Source organism: Etheostoma cragini, chromosome 6 (genome assembly GCF_013103735.1).
Source record: "Etheostoma cragini isolate CJK2018 chromosome 6, CSU_Ecrag_1.0, whole genome shotgun sequence".
Lineage (NCBI taxonomy): Eukaryota > Metazoa > Chordata > Actinopteri > Perciformes > Percidae > Etheostoma > Etheostoma cragini.
Window position 1 is genome coordinate 11,692,513 of NC_048412.1, and position 27,803 is coordinate 11,720,315.

The 27,803-nt window shown below is 40.3% G+C and overlaps 1 protein-coding gene across 1 annotated transcript; it reads left to right on the forward strand.

The window, feature by feature from the left end:
* The first annotated feature begins 20,170 nt into the window (after positions 1-20,170).
* Positions 20,171-26,924, forward strand: irx4a (iroquois homeobox 4a). The gene is made up of 5 exons (XM_034875162.1): positions 20,171-20,562; positions 21,436-21,687; positions 22,554-22,660; positions 24,316-24,626; positions 25,745-26,924. Exons 1-5 carry the CDS (start codon positions 20,518-20,520, stop codon positions 26,467-26,469), a joined length of 1,440 nt encoding a protein of 479 aa, XP_034731053.1. The 5' UTR covers positions 20,171-20,517; the 3' UTR covers positions 26,470-26,924.
* The last annotated feature ends 879 nt before the right edge of the window (positions 26,925-27,803 follow it).

Genomic DNA, 27,803 nt, shown 5'->3' on the forward strand with positions numbered 1-27,803 from the left:
TGGTTTTCTGTGTTCTTCCATGAGAGTGACTGATCTAGTGACTGAAATGACTGAAATGCAGTCATTAATAAACCAAAACAACAAAATGCATTTTATTTACAACAAAACCATAGGTGTTAAATCTTAATTTTTTCTTTTTCTTTTTTACGTGTGGTTTAAAATAACCCTTGAAGTATATTAGACTACATTGATTTTCACGAGGAACACATTGGTCTGAATAAGGCCCTTCCATGATTTAAGTTAATAACTACATTTCACTCCGCAGCCTCATATGAATTCCTTAGGCATAACCACTCTAAGGCCGTTTTACCAAAGTCATTTAAACACTGCCCCCAAATGAACTGATGACACGTCTTGTAAGCATGAATTATTACTTAAGCAAAGCATATTGATCCTAATTTAAATGTACAACTATATGCATATTGATTATCTGGAAACCATTATCCCCACGATTCCAGGACCAGAAGCATATCTTATTGTTAATTATTTCTCAGACATAAGATAGTGGTATGGGACAGACATTAAAGTGCCTTAGCCTAATAATTATGTAAGGCCGAAATAAAAACGAGATAAATGTTTATGATGCATGAAGCAGTGTGTAAAGAGGACTTAAAGAGTACTCAGGGCTGATTTGTCATTTGTGCTTTGTACATACAAGGATAGAGCCAGAGGCAGAGAGAGGCTGCATTCCTAACTATCAGTAACATAAGACGGCAAAGTACGTCAACCACCATCATTGAAAAGTTTCTCTGATCAAGCCAAAAAGTGATTCACAGCTGTCATCAATCTCCATCTTATCCCCAAAAACACATTGTTCTTCTTCGCTTTAAAGTCTTTTTCTATCACCATCACAAAGGATTACAAATTATACAAAATTTGGATGCTGGAAATAATAACACCAACAACAAAAATTAGCAGGATGCATGCTGGATACCGCAGTAATTGAGCAAGCCTCCATCAGGAGTGAATGTTGACAGAATGAGACATTGTACTTTTGAGCCATGAAATTACAGGCTGGTAAGCCCAAGGCAGTCGCCAGGTGTGACTGATGCAATCAAGGCCTGCTTGGACAAACGCAGCAGTGTGCAACAGCATTCCTACTTGTCAATCACGTTATAGATCTCCAGGACATAACTCATCACAAGCTCCAAAGATAAATTATGAAGTTAGTTGATGAATTGTGTATAACCTCCCAGTTTGGAGCTATTTTGAAAATGTACTCCATATAGTATGGACATCTATGGTTTGTTTTCTTATATTTTTCCTTTCATGGTGCTTAATACTTCTATTCCGCTACAATTTGGAAGCAACCATTGTACTTTTTACTCACCTACATCTATTTGACAGCTATAGTTACTTTGCAGATTGAAATTGGCAATACAAAATTTAAATAAATTAATACATGTTGTTGTGTTAGCCAGCAGTTCTTCAAGTAATTGAAATTATTGCCGCCTTTACCCATCACATTAAGTTGACATACAATCATATTTCAGTAATATTATTCATTAATCCAAAATGGGCCGTTGTGCATAATTAGTACTTTTACTTTTGGTACTATGTAACTATTTTGATGCTAATACTTTTGCAGTTTTACTTGAGTACAACTTTGAATGCAGGACATTCAATGTAGTATTTTTATTTAAGTAAAATGTCAAAACACGTCCTCCACTACGGTTCATCACTGGTCAACTTTAAATCCATGGCAACTATTGTAGATACTTTTATTTCACTCAATTGATTTTTTTCTTTTCAGCCGCAATGTTTGTTCTCACGAATGGATTCACACAACTGGGGACTTCTATAATGGCTGCTACTGCAATCCTTTGGGTGCACACTGGTTTGGCCTCAGTCGTGAGTACTTGTACTGGCTTGGCCTTTGCACTAAACTGACAATTACAGAGAGAAGTGTATAAAGTGAACAATAATTAGTGTCCCTCCTAAAGAAAATGATAAAAACAATACACTTCCCTTAACCTACATCCAATAATATAATTGTTATGAGCACGTCTGGTATTTTTAAATTTGTTTCCTATTAATTGCAACTTCATTCCATCGAGCAAGTTATATTTAAAGCATGAACAGGAAGCAGTCTCAGTGGAGAGGTAACTGTGCTGTCCTCTACCGTACTGTGACAATTACAGTAAATCCCTCCCTGGTTCCCACACCTGTCCTCAGGGCACCAAGATTTATGTCTCTGTCCTGCCAATGAACCGCCGTGGCCCTCGCTTACAATCCTCCTGTCTCCTCCTGTGTAGTGTACGCTTGTGGGTGTGTATGAGAATGAATGCACATGGTACACGGTGAATGCTTGTAACACTGCTTTTTGGGACAATTAAACTATTTTAATTGGCTAACACTGAACTCCATGGTCCAACAATGTGCAACTCTCTTCTATTGGGACATTTTACTCCCTGACCAGAAAACTCTTAATAAAAACTGGCCTTAAAACTCATATTTTCTGCGTATTAGCGTTTTACTTCAAGACTGCATGCACTTGTGATGGCATACAAATAGTGACAATTATGACAAGTAACGTCAAAAAAACGTTCAGTGTGTAAGCATGTTATCAAAAAAAGGGTGTGAAAATACATTTGCCACCCATCCTTGTGTTCAAACTTGGCTAGCGTCCTCTTCAGTAGACAGGAAAACGGTGGCTACCACAGTGTTTTCTCCAAATGCCATCAACAATTAGAGTCATCTCCTCTCCAAGCTTTTGTGACACTCTCCTGATGGCGATAATATGCCGTCCTCATAAATAAGATGGGCTCTCAAAGCACCCACAGGCCACTGCTTAAATCCATCTAAAATATGCATAATGCCCCCCCCTCTCCTACAGAGAGAATTGAGATGGGATAGCCATGTCCTACATTACATAGTGTCACTAGCTCATTTAGGCTCACGTACAGCGTCAGATTTAATGTGCATCAAGTATGATTGAAGAATTTCTTGGCTTTGACTTTTTTTCAAAATTTTAAACAAAAAAGTACAACAGCATCTTGTATATTACTTATTTTCCATAGGTTTTCACTGTGGCAAAATATCTTAAAAATCGGAACAATCAATTAGATATATGATATCAATGAACAAGGCAGAGTTAAACTTTGCATGAATGTATCATGAAAGAGCTCCTGACACTTCTCTGAACATGTGCAATACGTCCAAAATGTTCAATCTGGTTTCTATAATAAATAAGTTGTATAAACTTTAACATACTGAAACGCCACAGACCAAACTCAACTCCAATGTCTCTGTTTTTGGGAAAGTGAATCAAGTTATACTGCTCATCAAAGCAGAAGGAAGGCAATCTCATAGATCCCACGCTATCAAGGAACAGAGCTGAGAGAGAAAATATCGAGCTTTAAACGGTGGCTTTTAAAAGGTAAATGGAGTCAAAATGCTTCAACCAATAAATTTGCCCCAAGAGACGAGAGGGAATGCGTAGCGGGCAGAATAATACATGTGGGCGAGGGGGTAATGAATTGGAAGGGATGCAGAAAATGTGCAGCTCTGTGCATGGCCCTTTGAATGAAATGGATGGGGAGTTTTTATAGAAACACCGCTCAGATGCTCTCTGAAGCATCTTTGTCCAAGAGAGATGACTCTCCTCCAGCTGATTCTGGTGTTAGAACTCTCTGTATCCATAGGGCCATATTGGATATGCACATTGGTTAATACCACTGATACATGTAAGCAGTTGCGTATTGTTGGGCTAAACAGTTTCTTTAGCCCTCTGTGCAACAGTGGGAGCTTACTGTTGTGCTCAAGGCTCCCTCATTTTAACCCATTGCAGCCTTTAAAGCCAGTATTGCTATTGCTACTGCCTTGATCTGTGTTCTCTGCCAGTCCACTTGAGCTTTTTGTTCATTTGAAAGGATTGAAGTAATTCTACATTTTTACTTCTTCCAAGTTTTCTCTTCTGTGCTTGCTCTTCTTATGTTGAATTCTCAGCATCTTTGTGAATCTCACAGTAGGCACACTCCACCAGGAGCAAACATGTGTTGCTTTAACGCATTCTCATGTACGGGTAAATACGATATCGTACAAAAACTTGTGCACAAGATTTGGTATGATGTCCTACAACATTACAACAACCGCTGGCTGGTCACGGAACATCCGGGCCCTCTTAAGTAGTGTTCCCATGAGACAAATACATTATTCCTGGGTGAAAGTCCCCGGGACACAAACTCTACTCCCCCACTTGAAATCCCTACGTCTTGTGACCCACCATGACCTCCTCCCTATGCGGACCAGAGTGGTCTTGTACAGCAGCAACCAATATGATGCATACAGTAATACATAATTGGAATTCACACAAATTACAGTGTGTTTCTTTTTGTCAGTGATGGGCATTTGGTAATTTTGTCTGCTAAAGATTTCCCACCGTGGTCAGAAAACATAGGCACTCTGACTCCAGATTGGCCACTCGCTCCGAAGCTAATCACTGTCACTCTCTCACTTCTCCCTCACTCTATCACACACACACACACACAAACACACAAACACACACATGCCGGCACAAACACCAGCACAAAAGTATAAACATCAGGCCGCTTACCTTATTTGCACCACAAAGAGTGTATATATTTATTTATTTTTGCTATAGTGCTTTACAAGCGTTATCTAATTTTGCCCCAGTTGTGGGCTGCTGAGGGGCAATAAATATAAAAAGTTCCAAAACATCTTCATATGTGGTTATTTGTATCAATCCACTAGACTTAATATCTACGTTCATGGCATCTGATTGGAGGCCATTCTCCCTTTATCCCACAGCAACATTAGAAGAGTTTAGATTTGTGTACAGTTACTGTTAATAATGTATTGTATTAAGTGTCCATTTCTTTATAATATTCAGATTTATCATTAATAATTGAACATGCACATGTATTTTATGTTCATTTAAAGAGGGTTGGAGGTGGGGTCACATTTGAGCATTTAAAAATGTACTTCGAAAGTAATGCATTAGTCACTTTCTGAAATAACTAGTTACTTTTCGCATTTGTAACTGACTATCTAATATAATTACTTTTTGGAAGAAGTAACTACACATTAATAACTTTTTAAAAGTAACTTGCCCAGCACTGCTTCGTAGCAGTATGTAAGAATAGATCTTGAGAACAGCATGGTCGCTTTAAAGCCTGTGTTCAGTGGCATGTTCTTCCTTATTTGGCTTTGGGCTGGATATTTCCAGATCCTGCAAATGTGAGATCCCTAATTTGTTGGAGCACTTTGAACCCTTACAATCATTCTGAAAAACTTAGCCTGTTTAGCCTGTTCCTGTGTTTCCAAACTCTCCTCCGAACAAAACGCTTCCTTAAGTTTTTTTTCGAGCAGCAATTAGGACTCATAGGAATGTTTACACCCTCCAGTGGCTTCCCATAATTATTACGGGGAGCAAAGCACGAACACAGGTGACAAAGTATAAGAGGCAAATTATGGAGGCAGTTAGGAGCAAAGGATGGGTGAAGAAACGCAGGGATTTCCTCGTATCACATTTTGAAATGAATATAAATGGCTTTTTATAACTAGTTTATAACTTTGAAGAGTAAACGGAACTGTCACATTCAGCTTCACACGTGTAACCAGACGATGATTAAGGAAAATGATGATTTTAACCCAAACCACAATCTTTTTCTAAACTAAATTCTAAAAGGAAAAGGAGTGCCATTTTTTTTTACAGGGCAGTAATGAATGTTTTTATTGTTTTGAGTCTTTACTTATTCCCTTATTTTGCTCTTTCATCCAAAAGCTGGTAATTTGTGGTTGGAGTTTCTATCCATTCTGAAACCATTTTATATCATATAATGAGTTAGGACCTTCTCTCTTTCTCCCTCTCTTGGGCTGCTGAGAAAAAGGGCTATATTCTAAAGTTTCATAGATTTGACAAGTTGCGTATGGCATTCTCTCCTGAGGCCTTTGAACTTCTCTTTTAGTCAGCTGATGAAATATTTAGCATTACAACAGCAGCCTCTTTAAGGGAGGTGGGTGTCACTGACTTGGATCTGTTGTTGTGTTCCTGCACTGTTGTTGTGTGTTTTTGACAACAGACAGTGATATCTGGAATAATTGTTGTCACGATTATATTGTTTCCAAGATCACTTCTTGTTTCACCAACGGGTGGATCTCAGATTGGCAAGCAACTGAGAAGGGCCTTTGGATATTTCCATGGCGTGGGAAAATAAACAACAATGATAAAATCTCCAAGAAACAGAGGAAACACAGCCTCGAAGGCAAGATGTGTAAAAAGCCTGCTCTCGGCAGCAAATATGTAATGCTTGTCATCGTAATGACAGCTTTTTGTCACAAAATCTGTGTTTACAGCATGGATTTCCTTGGCAGAATACAATCCATTGTGACTTTGGGAATTTAACTCAGCTTTTATTTCTTTTCTTCATCAAGAGTGTTGAAAAATAGATGGAATTGGGGACAGTGCAAGGTGTTGTGTTCAATACAAGGGCTTTCATGTGATAAATTGAACGTTATTCATATATGAGTGCACACTGTTTTTTGGTTATTCTGGAGAGAAGTTGCTTCTCGCTGCCCAGGGACACTTTTCCTTTTAACTGAGAAGCCGTTCAGGAGCGGTTTAGGAGAGGAGGGGGGTGGGTTGGTGGGTGGGGGGGGAATCTCTACAGACCTTGGTACAATTACTGTGCCTTCCCTTCTCCTTCCGCACCACTTCTGGCCACGCTCTCGCTGCGCCTCTGGGAATAGAAAGGCCCAGCTATCTGGCAGAAGATTTGGTCAGTCAGGCATCAAATGCAGGGCCCTCTTCTCACACTCTGTGCCGGGGGTGGGCACGCTGAGGGACCTGCATTGTGCATTTTCACACACTTCTCTCAGGGGCCGCAGGAATCCTTAGCCTTCGGAAGGAAAAGTGGGTAGAGAGAGAGAGAACCAGAGAGGCAGAGAGACACAGATGGAGGGAGAGTGATGGGGTGAATGAAGGAAAGTGGTGGAGAAAGAGTGAGAAAGGTTAAGGGAGGGAGAAGGAGAGAAGGGAATAAAACAGGTCCAGAGGCGAGACAAAAAGCATTAAGGCTGCGGGCAACCTCAAGGAGACAAACAACAGCTCATTGGACACTGGGATGGTTCTCTCCCTTTCTGTCTTTTTGTTTGTTTTTCTGTTTATACGTCTGCCCCACCCCACCACCACTACCGTCCCTTTCTGTTCTGACAGGTAGAAAAGGTTTTGTTCAGGGGTTTTTGGAAAGTTGACCCTTTGTGGCTGTGTGACACAAATGGCCATGGGCTATAGGGCTCAGGGTCAGGATGGAAGCCGTGAAATGTGTTTCTATTCATGGTTTCAGGGCACTGTACTTGTTCCAAGGCTAATGTCACACAAGCATTTCTTTATTTGAGAAAAGGAAGGTGTTTAGAAAGGTATAAGCGCCCCAAGCAACACATCTCCATCAGCAAGCCAGTAGACCCTCTCATTTTCCTCAACTATCTCCACAGAGAATGTGATTGTTTCTCAGATCAGCTCAAACTTTCTTGACACATAGGGCGAAAGGCCAACAGATATTATTTGTCTGTGAGCACTGGGGCAAACAAGAACAACAAAAGCAGACTATAGTTTGTGAAGCATATAACAGGTGAAAAAATAACTTATATGTCACATCACCAGCATGAATATATCTGACATTTGTCCTCAAAATAGCAACAAAAAGCTTGCATTCATAGTTGTTGTCTAAATTAAAATTTAAGAATACATTTTTTTAATGATATGAAGACAAATGAACAAATTGAAAATCAACTGTCACCATATAGACGTTTTTTTACTTGTAAAATGTAAGTAATGGCCAAGATTTTCCTCTTCCATGAAGTCCTTTAAGGGACAGAACAAAGCTCATGGTGCACCACTCTTGAAGTGGACTTACACCAATGTAGTGTCACATTACCGTTGTCATGCTTCCCAGTGATCCTTTGGCAGGTCTGTGTGAAGCAGAATGTCCCCTTTTGTAATTTTGGGAAAAACACATGTTGAGGTCATTCTGTACCTTGATGAAAGGAGTGAATGATGAAGGAATGACGTGACAACTTGTTTCCCTGCTGTGTATGTGTGTAAGTGTGTGTGCGCTGTGTTTCTGGCGAAAGAAGGAAAGATAAATCCAAAAATGAATAAATGTAACACAGATATACTGCACCTAACAGCTGTCCACTATGAAATGATGCAGTGTCCCTATAAATGTTACGTTGTATAAAACATTAAGTTTCACACAATACGTTTCCTGAGAAGTGTACTAATATCTAAAAGATAAATCATGACATTTTTGATTAGTTCTAACAAAATTAGCAATGAATGATTTTATCCATGATGTGTTCATCCAACCTCACATAGATCTGACAAAGCTGCCCCATATCTTTTAATTTTATTCCTCACCATTTATGTTGCCCACAGTGATTATAGGATTTCCACAACAATTTGGTACTTCACATCCCAACTGAAGGTGATATTGCTCTTCTTCACTGCCTCAAAATGTTGTCCTTGTATCACAGCATTAAAAAAAACGCTATGTATCATTCACACTGGATAAATCTCTGCTGCTAACATGCACATCTTTAAAGGGATTATAAAGTCAAACGAAAGACCCCTCTTCTTGAGGCGGGTAGTTTATGAATATTATTATTGTTGTGCATCTCTGTGAAAAAGGGAGAGAGACTTCCCAGCCATCTTTATTGCTGTGTTAAGGCCCAGGTAATGCCTCAGAATAATGCATGATAAGGCAAACATAGGCACTCCTTTCAAAATATTCAAATGTGATCGGCGGAGTGGAAAATATAGGTACGTGAATGGGTGGAATGACTTCCCCTTTCTCTATACTGCTTCATAGTATTCATACCGCCACTCAATTTCTTTCAAAGTGACCCTGACACAGGAGCAACACACTATCTGATATGTTAAAGGAACCAATGTTTCTGATCAATGTGGTATATAAGTACTGTTGAAATGTTATTATTTGCTTGTGAACAGTCAAAACCAGAACTTTGGTTCAACTCTGGAGCCATAACATTGGTATAAAGCCCATTTAGGTTTTTTGTTCCTGTGTGATCAAAGACGAAATCATGCATAGATTTTTTTTAAGGTTTCACCTCATGTTATTTACATTACTTTATTGTTTATGCAGTCTTCAGTTTATTCGCTCCCGTGTACCAAATATGAAGACGTTAGCCGCAATATTAGTTAGCTAGCAACGTATTGTAAGCACTTACCGTATGCGATCGCTTTGTGCCTGTGTTTTTCCCAGAAACTAAAATTTCTCTGTTATTCCCTCTGTTATTTGATTTTCGTCCAGTCTCTCTCTCTTTTTTTCCTCTCATTTCTGTCAGTTATTGAACTTCTTGCGCCAATCCGCAGCTTTTTATTGACTTTTCATGCAATTGTGCCACATCTAAAACTGCACTTGCATTCCAATTAAATTGTTTCTTCTTACTGTGGTGGAAAAATGGTTAGAAGAATGAAAATATTAACCTACAGTTGCGTGAACTGGGTTGGCTTTGGCTCAGTGGTAGAGCGGTTGCCTGCCAATCGGAAGGTTGGTGGTTCGAGCCCCGCCCCTGCAGTCATTGTCGAAGTGTCCTTGGGCAAGACACTGAACCCCAAGTTGCCCCTGGTGCTGCGCGTCGGTGTGTGAATGTTTATCTGATGAGCAGGTGGCACCTTGTACGGCAGCCCCGGCCACAGTGTATGAATGTGTGTGAATGGTGAATGCTTTGAGCAGTTGTTAAGACTGGTAAAGCGCTATATAAATACAGCACATTTACATTTACATTTGAACCACAGGTACTGTTGATGCTGTTCATGGGAATACCCTCTCCACTAATCCAGCAATCATTTTTCTTAATTTTTCCTTTCTAAATCCAATGTTCGAGGGCTTCCCTCAAATTAGCTTTACAATGCACTTTCTGTGTGCAAATCCTTAGGTTAGGCAACTGAAATCCCAACCATGAACCTGACCACAACGTGAACCATCTTTAACCTGAGCCCAAAAACCCTTTTGATTGATTGTATTGCTGTAAGGAGCAACAACAGGTCATCATTACTAAACGACAGACTAGGTCCTTTGCTAATGGCTCCAAAAATTACATTTTATCAGTGATATATTCATCACAACTATTCAATTTAACAATGTTTTAAACATGTGGTGAACATTGTTAAAGGGAACTACTTAGCTAAGTTTAGTTAAAGAAATCTACTTGGTTACATTTAGGAAAAGATCATGTTTTAGGTGAAAATTAGAAAGTTTATTAAGGACAACGTACGCGGACTTTGGCGATCTTTAAAACATGTCACCTGACATCTTCTTTTGCTTCCGCCATGACTACTGTTGCCACTTGAGGTTGCCGGCTAACAGCAAGCGTAAATGTGGGTCCAAAGAAATTGCTTGAACATCTACCTATATGGATGTTTTTCTTGGTGAGGAGGAGTGACTGTCCAGAAATACAAAAGAGGCCAAACGTTCTGGCTGGACTGCAGCTCACCATGTATCAGATAGAGGGAAATAATGGCGAGCATGATCATGTAGAGTTGCTTTAATTATAGTGAAGAAGCTCAAGCAAACGTTCTTTATAGAGTACACGTAGGCATACAGCACTGCATCATTGCGGTAATTTTCCTACAATTTTCCTGTTCTACATACAGACTGAATTCCCAAATGTAAAACTAAAGTAAACATTTGTTGTTTTTTTTAAGCGAAAAAGCTTTGAAATAAAGGGAATGATGTATTGAATTATGAAGTACAAAGTTATTTTTGTGGACCAAATCTCTGGCGTCTCAGCAAGCGCAGTGAAGACAACAGAATGAAGAAGAAAGACAGAATTAGACTGCCGGGAGAGAGCAGCCCACTCAGTGAGTGAGATCTTAATGCAGCGATTAAAGTCGGAGAATGGTTGAAAAACCATGTCATGCCCATAACTGCCACAGCTACTCCTGCATTACCTGCCTGCTTTTCATGCAGAACTGCAAAAATGAGAGGCACAAAAAGCAACTGCATGTTAAATAGCTATTAAAATTGTATAGTTTTAATACCTCCAGGTAGAGGAAAATATTCAAATGCATCCATTCCCTCTTGTTCTGGCTTTGAGTGATTGAAGGAACTTGTGATTGGGTTTCCACATTGTGCTCCCATCTGCACATGCAAACCCTTATTGGCCTTGATATTAACATGGCTCTTTCATTAGAATCCCAGCACATTTTCTGGTTTATGGGTAAAATAAGATGCAGAATGAGACAATAAAGTGCATTTGTGTTTCAGTGGATGCATTATGAATAAATAATTGTAAGTGCCTGCCTAGGCCAGTGCCGTCTTCAGGAAGATAATCACTGCCTATAACGCATGCTCTACCCCTTAACACAGCTACGCTCAATGTACTAGTTCTATTATGTAGGTGAATATTGAAAGAGGATCATGACTTTATAATATCCATGTGCATCAGGAGCTGAAACAGATGGGAATATGGTGAAAGAAGATGGAACGGGTCATTTCTAGACAAAGAAAAGGAAGGGAAAGGAAGGAGAGGGCAGAGAAAAGTACAGGAATACAGTTATTGCATAACAACATAAAAAGGCAGCAGGGCAGAGACAGCAAGATATTTCAGTCGCAACCATGTCTTACTGTGTACTAACATACATTCAGAGCTTATTTTCAAGGCTGAATTTGGAGTTTTCTCGAACTCACTTGAGTACTTCTCCATGACACTTTTTCACATCATGGTGAGTTCCTGTCAGATACACAAGTACAGGGAAAGAAAGCTAAAATGCCTGATTCATCTGCAGGCCAGCATGATGTACCTGAGGCCCAGGCTGTGACATAGCAGATCTCTTTTTTGAATGACTGGTTGTGTTGACGGGTTTGACTGAAAACTGGCATACTTGTGAAGTTATGGCACATGGGTAAGATTCACTTTTTTAAACCTTGTTAAAACCATCAACACAGCAGGAAACAGCACCCTAGGTTTGAACAACAGTCTTTATATTAATTTAAAACAAAATGTCCCTTGAAAATTTCAAACAGGGGAAAATATATTCAATAACCGGTGGCTGTGCATGGCTGCAGCTGGCTTGGATGCACTGCTGGAGTTAAGGGAGTCAGTGGTCTGGTCTGGGGTCTGTCATGACAGAGAGAGCAGCCACCTGGCCCCTCTGTCTGTGTGTGTGTGTGTGTGTGTGTGTGTGTGTGTGTGTGTGTGTATCACACCGCGATCAGTGTCATTCCGGTGTCTGACATGATAGGTCTGCCGTTGGTGACACACACACACAACCACACACACAGGATGGGACATATTCAGGCAGAAAGGTGATTGACAAGTCTCTTTGTTTGGCTGCCTAGCTTGTCTGCATTTCCCTTCCTAAAGGATAACACTGAAAAGAAAGCTACATTGTAATCAGATGCATAAAAGTTAAAATTTTTCTGGTATACATGTTAAGGTTAGCTCATGCATAGACAGGTTGTCACTTTTTTTCCAATTGCATTTAAAATCTTTAACACCTGAAAAAAGACACTATAATAAATGGTACTATAATAGGCAATGGTATACCTCTGCTTGTTATTTGAATTTGGCTTGAGACTCAAACTTTACTTACAATGGCTGCTAGATAGCAGCCTGTGTCAGCTATGTTTCCCAAGATCAGCGAAGTAAAAACGTTGGCGTTAAACTAAAAACTTAATGGATAGATTGTCATCGAGTTGAAGTAACTTGTGTTGGCTGCTTCCATTACTTGCAACCTGTAACAGTTGTATATGCTGCAGATAAAAAGTGCATGGAATCCGATGTTACTCATAGGATGGGATGATATACAGACATACAGTACAGTTGTTTTAAAGAAGCAGAGATGGCAATACAGGTTCCAGCAAAGATGCATTAATTGTTGTACATGGAAAGAACTTGTGCATGTATTAGACAGTTAGAACAGGAGCCGACTAATCACAGACATTTGACACGCAAATAACACGTTGTATGAAAGCAACAGAGATAAGAGTATCATTAATTATTTGTCCACCTTCTGCAGGTTCCTTGTTTAGTTAATCTGCGGCAGCGTTTCACATGAAGCACTTACGAAAGGCTGGAAAAAAACAAGCAGACAGCCAGTAACACTGTATTTATGTATGTTATGTATTCATTTGATTAACTATGTATTTTGGAGGTCTCTGGTAGTCTCTGTTACCTTGGTGCGACACTGGTTGGTTTTTATTTCTTTTCCCAATGGTTTGGGGGACAGAGCAGGGTTCAACTGCTTCTATTGTGTATAGATCACACACTCTAACTGTGTTAGTTATGTTTTCATCAAAGAGTTTTACACTTTCTCATATGCTTTGTTTTATGTGAGAAATTGTCAGCCACCAATGTTTGCTCTTGTTCTGTGTGTGTAACAAATGACTAATCTGAATAAGTAAATAAATGATGTACTGAATTTAAAATATGTCTCTAAGCAATGTCCGATCACAAATTGAATCAAAATAGCAACATAATTCACCGAAATGGTTGTGCTTACAGTAAAACATGCTTCCCAAGAAACAATCCACATGAAAAATGACCAGAATCGTTATTGCATGATTTGCAATTCACTATACTAAAACGTTGTAAAAGGGAGAATGTCCACTCAGCGTTGAAATCACAGGGATGACCACAGAGGAGCAGGTGCAAATGTCAATGTTACAAGACATTTGATTGTTTCCACCCATATCCTGGACCTTGTAATGGGCAGACATACATAGTGAGTCCAAGAACACAACCAGTGAACAAGAGGCCAACACCAAGGTTTACAAGACAAGTTGGGTTCCCATTTTTGGAAGTCTACCATATTTCAGTGTTTCAGTCCCTGGCCAGTTGCTAAGGGAACACCTGCAGATAGCTAGTTAACTAAGTGCAGCGAAGATGCCGTCGTTGTGGTGATCAATTATGGATGAGCCGAGAGAACTTTGACATGTTAAACCACTTAGAGGGACTGGAGAGGAAGAGCAGCGAAAGAGATGGGAGTGAGAGGAAGATGAAGAAAGAAAGGGTTCCGTAGACTCATCTCAGACATATTACCGCAGTATTGTTAAAAAAATAGGTCTACTTTCATTGGATTTCACCGCAATTGCTGCGCACCCTGCTTGGGATAATACATAAGTGATAATGGACATGCTATCGTTGAAGGTGCTGATGCTGCAGAATTTGCATAATGCATTTGGATGTCTACCTTCATAATGTGTTTAGGGCAGTACGCATGTAATCTACTGCATGCTGTCTGAGTCACTAGAAAGTTGCTTTGGAAAGTTCTGTGGATTTCGTATGACCTAAATGATGATTGTATACACTGTTGACTCCTTTATTTTGTCAACTCTTTTGATTACTTCCTATACAATAAAGTTTGAATTTTATACAAAAAATGAAGAAAACAAAACTGCAGAACTAGACAACTAAATGTAATGAAATACCTAACGTGTTATCCTGTTGGTTTTGAAGATAAGAAGGTTAACACACTAAACTTTATACTATAAATTGTCTACTAAACATCAATAAAGTTTCTTTCTGAGTGCATGAGCAAAATCAAGCTTATTGGTGTTTTCTTGCATCAACCAAAAATTATGTTCACAGTCCTTGCGACTCACCGATACAAATACAAACTGTCCCGTGAATTTCCTTCCACATAAAAGATTTGTAAAGCTGATTAATTTGTTTATTTTATTGGTCCATTGCAGTGTATCTTTGCAGATCATTGGAGATAGTGTGGTGTTATTGATAGGACTGTATATTGCATCACCGTTGTGCGAGTGCATGAGATAAACAAAACATGGAACCACTCATAGAAAAACAGCTGCACAAAGCTATTGGAGGTCAAAAGCTCCCCAGGGACATGTAATTTTGAAAATGACAAGATACAAAAGCTTGTCTAGATTCTACTTTAACATCTATTTTTATCTTTAGATTGATTCCACAGTAAAACAACTTGTCCCCAGTTTTAAAATACATGCAAGTAAGAATTTTATATCCCCATCAATAAACAATTGTTAATATTCACAAACTTAGCCTAATATTTTGTTCCCCAGCAGCAATGATGATGTACACTATAATAAAAACTTAGTTATTTCCAAGGTTACATTTAGTTTTACAATTTTTAAAACATAGTAAAAGATACAGTAACATAAAACATTTGTATTGTAATATCAACACTGTTAGCCTCTTTTTCCTATTCTTGTTGTTCCAGCCTTGTTAACCAGTAACAACATTACTATACCCCATCATTATTTAATGAGTATTCAGTAATTTGAAATTAATATTTACAGTCTCTCTCGAAACCAAAGTTGTTAGCCCCTTCTTTCCTGACATGGCTGCTTTATCTACGCTGACATATTTGGTCTTTACCATCCCAGTAAAATGGTGAGAAATGAACCGTAGTCTGACCAAGCTAGCCTGACATAAAGACAAAAGGATGTCATTTGAAAAGACACTTCAGCTGGTTAAGATACAGAATGTTGACTAGTTTGCACAATCCACCAAATAAAAGTATTTATTACCATCAGGAAACACCTTCAGCAACAACAAAATTTCCCATTTTTATTCAGAGTGCCTGAAGCAACCCAGCCTCCAACTCATGCAAAAACCATTAGGGCTTTAAGGCCAAAAGAGAAGAGGGGGAAAAAATCATTGTGCTGTTCAGGATGAAATAATAAATACATTGAGAAGATCGTTGGAGATCAATATTCAATTTGGACTCAAAGACTAGACAGACTAGACAACAAAAAGGCTACTGTTTTGCTAAGCGTGCGTGCGTGTGTGCGTGTGTGTAACAATGCTCGGACATTATTTCTATGACTGCAGAAAGAGAAACATAGTGGCCTTGGAGCTGCTCGGGGCTTCATGTCACCGAGTGAGTTGGGCTGTGCAGCTGTCTTCAGCTATTGAGATCATCTTGGGTTTCTACATTGTTGACTCAGAAAACTGTGCGTGAGACAGTGGACCACAAGACATCAGGGCACCAGAACATTTTCCTCACACGGGGTTAAAAATAATACAATAAGACAGAGTAGAGACAATGCTTCATGAAGTTGGACCAAATAATATACATAAAAAAAAAACAGGGTAGAACTGCAAGATTACAGCATAAATTTACAATGTGGCTAAACATTTACTTTCTGACAAATGTGTTTGAAGAGAAGAGAGGGTTAAGAACTGACTTGGAAAACTGAGAATGATAGACAAAGAGATACAAAAGGAGAGGTTCTTCTTTCACCTGATGCTAACCCACATTGGGGAGTTTAAACATGGTAGAGGTCAACAACAGCACGAAGTAAGATCGAAGTAAGTTCCCTGTCTTGGTGCTCACTCAACCCTCAGTCCTGGACAAAACTCAGAGCACAATTTACGTATTTTGCCTGTAAACTGAAGACACTCCAATCTGAATCGGGGGGGGGGGCTCCAACAAACTCAGCTCAGACAAATTGAAATAACACAACAAAACATAACATAACACTAAGAGTGTAAGAGCTGGTGAAAACTTGGTTTTGAGGAGTAATTGATTGACAAGTAATTCATTGTCAGCAACATTTAATATATTGCAAGTCATCCCTGTGCCACTGAAGAGTAGAGATGTTACTAGTACCAGTACCGGCATTACCTCTGATACTGCCTTAAACGCTGGTATCGGTATTGGAAAGTACTGGAGTTTATGCACCGATCCGATACCACAAAATGCAGCACTAAAGAAAATCTAAAGTAGTTCATTTTCTGTTATAACTGACTGTCAAACTGTATAATAAAAAGAAAGTTCTGTGGCATTTCTTGTTTGCGTTGACTTTAGAAAGAGTTCAACCTGAGCCAGACCGACAACAAAGATAGAAATCATATCACATCCATACAGGGATAAATAGGTTTGTAATGCAGTTGTTAAAACACAATCAAATATTCGATCAGACCTTGGTGTCGCCCGACACGCAAGTTCAGGTATCAGAATTGGTATCGGAAAGCAAAAAATGGAATTGGACCATCTCCACAGAAGAGCAGCTCTTTCTCTACACTTTGTCATCAAAAGCCACAACAGTGGCTACCAAGCGCATTAAAGTCCACAGTCACAACAACAAAAATCCACCAGTTTCATTATATTGTGCAAAATCAGAAAAAAATGTCACAAAGGTCTTTATTTAAATTAACCACATGATCTATGCTGCATAGATCATGTGGTTAACCCAAATTGAAGTGCCAGTGGGTTGTGTTCTGAGGTGGCGTTAACTCTTTAGGTGTACCATACAGTACAGTGTACCAACAACTGAACTTTGGGACATTACACCCACAGCCAAAATTCTCAATGAAGCCTAACACACAATGTTGTTCAACATTACCCATCTCTGCCCTGAAAGATTCAGCTCTGATGCATTGACTCAGTTCACCTTTGATTTTGTGTCTCACTTTAAACTCAGATGACTAAAATCTGAGGTGTTTTACCCTCCTCCCTTCACCTCTCTCTCTCTTCTATTTCCCACAAACATAATCACACACACACACACACACACACACACACACACACAGGCACACTCAGGCACTCTCCTTGTGGCTCATTAATCAAAGACAGATTATCAGGGAAGTGACACCTTCATGATTACAGCGTTTCTGGGGAACTTTTTAATAAGAGTTTAGTTAGAAAGGAGATGCAAATTAGCAGGCTTACTGCAAAGTGCAACGCAGTTATTATACAGATTACAATAGTGTGAGGTTGATGCCATGAGGCAAAACCTGAAACTAACTAAATAAGCATAACTAAATGCCTAAAAAATAAAAACTTAAGATTGTTAGACTTGCAGATACCTCCAAAGATCTTTATGGTTGCACTGATGACCCAATTGTGGAAGTCACAAATTGCCCCATTAGTTAGTCTAATTCAAGTCAGGCCGTTGATTTATGCTACTCATCAATATGACGGATGCGCCTACACTGAATCACTGCTGAAAACTGACTTCTGTTCTAATTTATACACCAAAATCATCTTCAAATCGCTCATTAATCTAGATCATTAATAACTGATAACAACTCGCTGATTATCGTGTTTAAAATCATAAGAAAAAGGAAAGGAAAGGAAATGCAATCAGGTCGTAAGGCATAATGGCCCAATTGTCCTGAACTGGAGGAGCATAACTTCACTTTAAACATCCCTGCATCCCCACATCTGTCCAAGGAAAAAAAGGAAGCTTCTCTTTTAATCTTTAAACGCTAAACAAGCATGAACTCCTGCCGTCGCCTTTATTTTCCATCTAAAAGCATATACAAGTGCGCCTAAATATTTTATTATAGGCGCCCGATAACGCTGGGGAACGCATTGGATAATGAAAAGGTATACACCAAGGGGAGGAGGGAGGGAATGTGGCCAGTATAGTTTAGAGAATGTGTCTATCAGATTGCCCCACTGTCTCCGGCCGGACTCTATACATACATGAGGGTGGAGGCCCATGCAAAGGACCCTAAAATAAGCAGAGTGTCCTTGATTACACAAAATATCGGCGGAAGAACACATGCCACTTATGGTGTGTGTCACGCTTGTGTGTGTGTCAGGTGCGCTCACACCATCCCCAAAATCAACGTGTCAACACTTTCTCTTTCTGTGATGTTAAAGTTAAATTGGGTCCCGCCCTGCCTTTACGCACTGCGTGTCGCATTAACCCCAATGCATTTAAAACAGAAAAAGTCTAAATTACTGTAATATAACAAAGGGGAGATGTGTGCGTGTGTGTGTGTGTGTGTGTGTGTGTGTGTGTGTGTGTGTGTGTGTGTGTGTGTGTGTGTGTGTGTGTGAGAGAGAGAGAGAGTGTGTGAGTGTATGGTTGAGCGCTTCAGACAGGGTTGTTAATGTTAAGGTGGCATTAGAGTTAATGCAAATTAAAAAGCGCTGGCTGATCCCTTTTGACCCCCCTTCTCCGTTCACAGCGTTAATGCGTCCATTTGCTTGGAGGTACTAACCCCCTATAATTCAATTTGTCAGAATGAATGAGAGAACAGACAGACAGCCCGCCCTCCCGCACCACCACACCACCCCAAAATTAAACGGGCAAAAGACAAAAGTTAGGCTACTTAATCGAAGTAAAAGCCTCCGTCTTTATAGCTGTTTATTACTTCTTTCATCTGTAAATGAAAGAGAGCAATTATTGCAAGGAGCCTGTATCATATTATTATGTTGGCCCCGGTCCCCTAGATAGTCATCAATCACTCTCAATCGACCTGTCACCGGCAGGCAGAGATCCAGCTGGAGAGGGGAGAAGAAGGAGGAGGAGGGGGACGAGTACATCATCATTAATTTGAGGAGTGACCCCTGGGGCTATCCACATGTCTCAACCCGGGATTCTCCAAGCAAGGCAGCGCGCACCGGCACCGGCACCGGCACTGTGGAGGACGAGTTTGGGGATTCTGGCTGTTTTGGTTAACTGCAGTTTAACGATTTTACCTGAGAAGGAAGGAAAATAGATAGATAGATAGATAGATAGATAGATAGATAGATAGATAGATAGATAGATAGATTAACGTGTTTTTAAATGTCGTAACAATTAAAAAAAATATCCATGCACGTGTGAGAAGTTCATTCAAACTACACCTTATTAGGCACTTTTGGGGGACGCATTGGGGTCATTACAACACTCTGGGGAGTCATTGCTCCAAGTGGAGTTGAAACCAAATTATGGTCTGTTTTCTGTTGGTAATTATCGAATAAATACCAAATATTAATATTTTCACATTTATTGATTTATGTGGATCTGTTTGCTCAAGATATGGGAGGGCTGTGATTTTTGTCTCTGTCCAATCTAAAACAAATATTCCTTACTAATTCATTTAAAATCAATTAGTTCCCCGTGTGATTAGCATCAAAGCGGAGGAATGATGAGAGTGTGCTTGGGCCTAATGCATTTAAACTGATACATACGTTAGCATATTGAAGACACCGATTGGCTTAATTGATTGATTGGGACTGCAAATTAATCTCCAGGACGTGTTTTTTTTAAGTACTCCCCCCTGTCCCCTCTTAAATATGTCTTGTGGGATTGATCATTTCTCAGGTTTTTTTTTCTTTTTTTTGTCGTCATCCTGAGAAAGAAAATGCATATTAAAGTTACAGTCCGGTCATTTTTTAAGTGTGAAACTTCTGACGTCAGAGTCCCAGTCGTTTAAAACAACCTGCCTCTGCTGCTGACGTCTTTTATACTATGTTTTTATACGGCAAAAATATGTATCTGACAACAAAGTGATTATTATAGGCACAGGAAGCCCGTATCACCTTAATTCGTGCATCTAGTCTTGATAGAGTTGTAAAAAAGGAGAGATAGAAGATTCTTTTTTTTTTTTTTAATTTAATTTATTTATTATTTTTTTTTGCCACTGAAAGGCGTTGGAGTGGGGGGCATTTTCCACAAATTAAACATGCTACTCTGCTTCGCCCTATAAGCAACCAGGAGCCTGTGCTTAACAATCAATTGGTACAGTCAAACAGAGCTGCAGCCTGCGTTAGAGTGGAGACCTTCAGTCTCGCTTTATTTCTGGATATTGGGGGACCTCTCTACCATGTCATATCCACAATTTGGATATCCTTATTCGTCTGCTCCACAAGTAAGTCCATGCAACTACCTTTGCTCAGTAAATCAGATGTTTTGGTTTTTATATTGCAGCGATTGATTATGTCATCGATTTCAGCGTGATCCTTTTACGCATTTTGGCCAAGAATCAGCGAAGCTGTCACAGTCATTTCGCGTATCGGAAAGGTATTGCGTTTCAGCCACTGATACCTGTGTTCCTGCAGCGATAGAAAAAAAAAAGATGCTAAGAAGAGGGAAAGCAGAAACCGGCGAGACCCCCGACCTTCCGTTTACTGATTTCTGCAAGATAATAGCCGCTGTGTAATGTCAACCATATGTTTATCTGCGCTGGAACACACATGCCAACTTGTTCTGCACACTCGGTGTGTGTTTTCCGCCATAACCCAGCTGCTGTTTTGTTTTGGCTTTGAGCCATCAAAAATCATCTGGGCATTAATTTGGTAATACTGGGCGTTGTTGGGAAAACATGTTGTATCTGTTTGTAACGTTCTGTTCTGTTGACACGTTTTACGCGCACATTACCACACGAATTCAACGCATCATTCATCATCAGATAGCTTTATAAGTGATTTCACGTTGTATTTTAGTTTTTCAAAGATTGACATCCTGAAACAAAAAAAAAACAAAAAATCAAATAAGGGCGAGTTTACCTTGATTATCTCCAAAGAAGCAAAATAATTCTCTTTTTTATCAACTTAAATCATATTCAATTTTGAGGACAACATAATTTGAAAACAGGTAGAACCGTGAGATGATTTTTAGTTGACATTGAAAAATATAAAAAGTTATAAACTAACTTCAAAATCAAAACATTAGATTTTTTGTTTCAATGCAGGATCAAATACAACTTTATAAAAAGGTAATTTCTCTCTCGGTCTCCACACAGTTCCTGATGACAACCAACTCTCTGACCACTTGCTGCGAGTCCACCGGCAGATCCATAGCCGAGTCCGGAGTAGCAGCGTCCGGGCAGACACCAGTCTACTGCCCCGTGTATGAGAGCCGGCTGCTGGCCACGGCGAGACATGAACTCAGCTCAGCCGCCGCGCTTGGCGTGTACGGGAGCCCCTACACCGGCAGTCAGGGCTATGGGAATTACGTTACATACGGCACGGACGCCTCGGCTTTCTACTCGCTGGTAAGCCTTTCATCTGAGCCATCTTGGCATTGATTAATGGAGCCGCTGGGTGCATCGCTCCTCGTTTTTATGCTCTACACAACAAAATACCAGTCTCCTACTGAACGTGATTTGTCCTCATATCAGCCTTCAAGCCAACTTTTCATTAGTTATTACTTCTCTGCAATGCGATATGGGCTCACTTTCTTGTGTCAGAGGTTTCCTTGAGACAGTCATATTTTTAAGCAAGGCAGTAACAAGTTCAAGCATCCCATCAATGTTTATTTCCATTGAAAACAAGTTGATTTTTTACAAGCTGGCTGACTCAGAAGATTCAGGATTTTTAACAAAAATACATCAAAATTGTATTAAAAAATAATTCCATACGTTTTCATAACAGAACCCATGTGCCTACAGTCCAAGACTGCTGTTTGTTCCAGCTTCAGTGTTAAAAGAGTGTGATGAGAAGAATATTCAGAATAACTATAGAGGCTGTGCTTTTCTAACTGATGATAATAACTAAACCGGTCCTTCTTTTTCTGGAAACTTTCCTGGACTTATTTGCTCAGACTTCTGCTTATGAACCTACTGCTTCCTAATGTTTTTCTGAAGGGATTACTTTAAATGGAGTAAATGTATTTTGAAAGTCATAGATGAAATACTTTTGTTAGTTTAGTTTGTCCATGTTTACTTGTGCAGGAGGGTATTTAAACATTCAACAGTCATTACCTTCTTCAAAAGCTTTATTGACTTAACATAACCAAGCAGGTTTTAAATGAGGCCAATACAAGTCTGTCTGTTTTTCAGTAGGTGAATCATTTAATGTACCAGAATAGATTTCCTCTTTGCATCATCTTTTAAGCACTTGTCTATGTTTGTGATTGCAGGGCCCATTCGACACTAAAGAGGCCACAGCTTCTGCGCATGCGGGAATAACCCAGGCAACAGCGTACTATCCTTATGATCCTACATTGGGACAGTATCAGTACGACAGGTATGTTGTTTCTATTATAATGTGACTTGCTAATGTAAAAAGGCTTGATTATCAATGTAAACATCCGACATGGGAGTGACCTTTATGTGTATCTTAATGCAATGTGGTACACGATGGAAAAGTTACAATTACAGAACTTGAGCTGTGTAGTAAAAGTTCACTTTAACAGGCTCACATCACCTGCTTCAATTGGCAAAATAAATACGATCAAAATGTAGGCAGGCTGTAACTCTCAAAGTATTGCGCACTAGTGTATCTTGAGTTTTCCCAGTGTTAAATCAATCAGCCCTGAGAGGTCAAGTCCATTCTCATCACGCAGAGCCACACTGGGTCATCACCTTCATCTCAGGACACGTTTATTTCCTGATGGGGTGATGTGCTTCACAAGACTCGTGCCCCCTTTTCAGAAAAGACATGAGGCCTCGTCAGAGTGAAGAGCACACCTGCCATATTGAAAGGCATCCACAATAATGACTTGATGTCCACGTTGGAAGGCCTTTCCAATAATGATATGATGTCCATATTAAGTCTGTAAAATGTATACTACTACTACTTTAAAAAAAATATAATGTTCTGTTTTAATTGATCAGCAAAGTGTCATATTGATTACCTAGTATAGCAACATGACCCAAAACCAAAGAGCAGGCCTCTTTTACCAATCACTCTAACTTAAGTATAAAGTGCAGAAAGGTGTCAGCAGGAGCGCTAATAAGTGCACAGACAGCAAAAGGCGTTAAAATCTAAAGCAAAACAGAATAAGTGGCACTCAGAAAGGGAAGCAGGCCTGCAGCAGTACCACTCTGTCTGCGCCCGCCTGTTACCTGAGGGCCTATCATTACACTCAATAAAGCAATTTTACAGTCTATTTTATCTGCGAGAGAACAACGCCGGGTATGGAAAGGTGCAGCCCTCCTCTCCTCTTGACTCCCTTAGCAGTGCTTGACCTGCGCTAAGCTATACGGAGCAATAAAGGCCTCATAAAAGCCTCCCCCAAGAGGACTTTTACAGCTCACCGCTGACTTAAAATCAACACTGTGCATTTTAAATGGAGGTCTATGGTTGATCCATTGGTGCGTAGGGAAATGGTCACATGCTGCGCTAAGAATGGCTATACTGGGCAATGCATTGAAATTGGAAAATATATATATATATATAGGTCCAAACATTTTACTTAAGTAGAATAATTTGCACATTTTGATACTGATAGGAGATTTACATTGGAGACCAAGTTGTTGTAGTTGTGACAGAAGGATTGTTTGCGGGCTTTCAGGAAATGTGTGTGCTCTGTATACTGCACATGTTACTCCAAGGCTTATGCACAATTCTTTAAAACTACATACTGATTGTATTTATGTTACAGTTCCCCCAAGGTATGGACATGGTGTGTTTGTTCTTTACGTGGCCTTCCCCTCATATTTTCTAAATGAGGTCTCTTAAGTGACATGTGTACATTTATTTTTCAGACCTATACACATTGACTGTCACGCTTATAATGCTCATTATGCATCATTTCAAGATCCCAAGCAGATGGCTCTGTCATGGTTTTTCAGAAAAGAAACTGCCAGGGCAACACGTTCGAAATTGTAATGCAACATGCATCACATTCTCTATTTACACTCTCATTACCATTGTGCTTGTGTTCTTTTCATTAACAGATACGGTTCCATGGATGGGGGAACGAGGCGGAAAAACGCCACACGCGAGACAACCAGCACCCTGAAGGCCTGGCTGCAGGAACACAGGAAGAACCCGTACCCGACCAAAGGGGAGAAGATCATGCTGGCCATCATCACCAAGATGACGCTCACGCAGGTCTCCACATGGTTCGCCAACGCCAGGAGGAGGCTGAAGAAGGAGAACAAGATGACGTGGCCGCCCAGGAACAAGGGCTCAGAGGAGAAAAGATACGAAGATGATGAAGATGGGTCTCAGGAGGAGCAGATAAAAAGCGAGAACAATGAAGATGGTTAGTTTCACCATTTCTCATTGAGCTGCAGAAATAAATAGAATCTATTAAAGCTTTATGCTCAATTGTTTGGCACTATATTACAGATGGCCTTTGTCTAATGTGTTCATGACACCTTAAAACTGCAATGTTGGTGTTGTTGTTGCTGCTATAAGTATCAAAAAAGTGTCACTTTTCTTGTTTGGAATGCAAGCATTCTTATTAATTTTGAACAGTGGTCAAACTGAGAACAAATGTAAATATTGAGCAACTGTTTCCTGTTTTATCCTTCTTGGAGGGATCAGGATGAAGCCCAAATAATTACAGAAAAACATGAAAAAATGGATCTGAAATCTACCCTATTTTAATTTTTATCCACCTATACACTGGGTGGATGGGGCCACACAGACATCTTTTATTGTGTACAAAAATGTACGTTAGAATATGATTTGATTACATTTACTAATCAGTGTAAGGTAACCAGTCTTGCATCTTATTTTATTTTCTACTGTAATTATTCAAAAAAAATAGTAGTTGTGTGATGCTGTTTTATTGTTAAAAACTATCATATTGATAATAAGAAACAAAGAACCTTGAAGCCTTAAGATTTGTAAAGTCAAACATGTTATTGTTGTTATGTGCACTGTGCTTAAAGCACTGTATTTGTTGTTGTTCGGTTATTAAACAGAGTCAGAAGTTTTGTGTACATGCATGTTGTATCACTATGATCACCATAACAATGAAATTATGGAATACCATTAGACAGACCCGAGTCAGTTTCACACAGGGACATTGCAAAGGTTCAAATCTAAATGTAGGGGTCTTTGTAATGGTGAGACTGGTGAACTTTTTCAGCTGATAATGGCTTGATATTTCTGACAGGACTGAATTGAGTTAGTTAATACATCAAAGTGCATCAGACTGAACTTAAACTCTATACATTATGTAAGGTGGAACTTGATTTATGATTAAACTGATTAGATAATATGTATTTACCACTGCCAGGCTGTACACAGTCTGTGTGTGATTGAACTTCAATACTTTGGATTGGAGAGGGAGTTTTCAGGTCTCCATCAGATCTGCTGCCATGTCTTTCTCTGACCATGTCCTTCGTCTCCTCTCTGCTCTCTTCCTCCCAGAGACCAGAAGTCGGCCTGATAAGGACCTCCAGTTGAGCGACCTGGACGACTTCGACACGCTGGAGTCTGAGAGCTCTGAGTGTGAGCTGAAGCATCGATACCACATGAACACACACATGTCAACGACGGGCGACTGCCCCGCCGAACACCTCATCAAGGACGCGTCTCTGAAAATCTCCCTCCCAGTTTCTCTGGGAGGCGAGCAGGACTTGAGTAAAAGTTGTCTGAAAACGAGCCCGGAGGATTTCCATGCGGACAGCAGACAGTCGGCAAAGGCGTGTTACAACCAACAGCAGCAGCAGCAGCAGGAGCAGCACGGCCACCAGATATTAGACGGCAAGCCTCGGATCTGGTCTTTGGCCCAAACTGCGACCTCCCTAAACCAGACTGAGTACCCGTCGTGTATGCTTAGGTGCCAGCCGCCGCCCTCCTCCCTCACCCCCTCGCCCGCCGCTACCTCACCCGTGACCGGCCTGGACAACAGGCATGACTCGCCGGTCACGACCCTGAGAAACTGGGTGGACGGGGTTTTCCACGACCCCTTGTTCAGGCACAGCACTTTGAGCCAGGCTCTGACCAACACCACCGTCTCTTGGACCACGAACACCAAAGGCGCCGTCCTGGAGGCTGAGAGGAGCGCGGCGGCCTTGCAGCAGCACCAAGACTCCCCCAAAGACAGTGCCACGAGCTTCCCAAAAACTATCAACAAACTTTTCTGCTCGTAACCAAATGACACTTTTATTGCAAAAAGCGAGAGATATAGAGACTATTTGTGACTGACTGAAAGTCGGCTGGAAAAGCCTATTTCGTCTCCACGGTTCCCTCATTATGTTTGATTCGGTTTTTTTTTTTAAACGCAATGCTAGCTACTGTTACAATGGCGTTACATGCGTGAAATATCCGGATCGGTTTGGCTTATTTGATTTAACGCACGCACAGAAATGTATAACTAAAAGTTTACATCTATGGGGGAAAAAAAAAATAGGTTTACATGATTTTTATTTCTTCTTTATTATGCGCATGCAAATGTAATTGAATATTATTTAAGTCTCAGCAGTTGAGGATCACTATTAAAAGAAGAAAAAAAAAAGTCTCACAAATGCACAGCTCTGTTAGGAAGTGGCGGAGAGCGTCTCAACTTTGTTCACTGAAAATAAAAGCAGTCGGTTTCTGAAGAGCGCGTGTGATGGTGGGTTCAGTTGCTGTCCATGGTGCTGAAAGACAGGGGTACTCAAATTCGTCCTGGGCCTTGCCAATCCTCCTTGGTCTGTTTTTGCACGGGTTCTTTTATGTAAAACTACGTCCCATCCTTCACTACTAGATCACATGGGGCCTTCTACACGGCTGAGCAGAGGCAATCTACTTTTAAATAAAGCAGTTTTATCCAATTCATTCTTAACCCATTAAAACAGGCGCAATCGAACATCTCCCACCATGTGATATTTCAGACACATCCAGTCTCATTTAGTGACAGCGAGAAAATGAGGCAGCTCAACCCTCAAGACAGAACAGTATCAGTATCTAAGATCTGCCTCATTAATCCCCCTAAACAGGCTGTAATTGGGATGTTCGCAGTCATATTTCATGCCACACTATTGATTTCCCCTCTCTGCTCTCTGATAATATTATCGAAACATCTCAACACCATCCATGATGCAGCTGTCAAAAGGGTAAGTTATTCGCCATGTGTCCATTAATGGGTTCAAAACGGAGGCCCTGCGAAATCATTTGAAGTGAAGAGTTTTCGTTTTGACACTAACCCCTCAATTTCCCAGAGACGGGGCCCTGCAGAAAACAGCGTGGATGCTGATTCCTCCGCTGAAAAGTGAAAGGGCTTTACGAGGGAGGCACTCACGTCGTCTAAAAGTGAAAAGGGCAAAGGAACTCGAATTAGTTGTTGCAGATAAAAGGGCAAAAAAGAAACGAAGTCAAGGGTACTTGACAGTAATGGCGAAAGTGGAGCTCTCGGGGGACTCTGTCTGTCCTGCGAGAGAGAGGGTAAAGGGAGGCGGGGGAGGTGTGTGTGTGTGTGTGCGGGGGGGGGGGGGGGGGGGGGGGG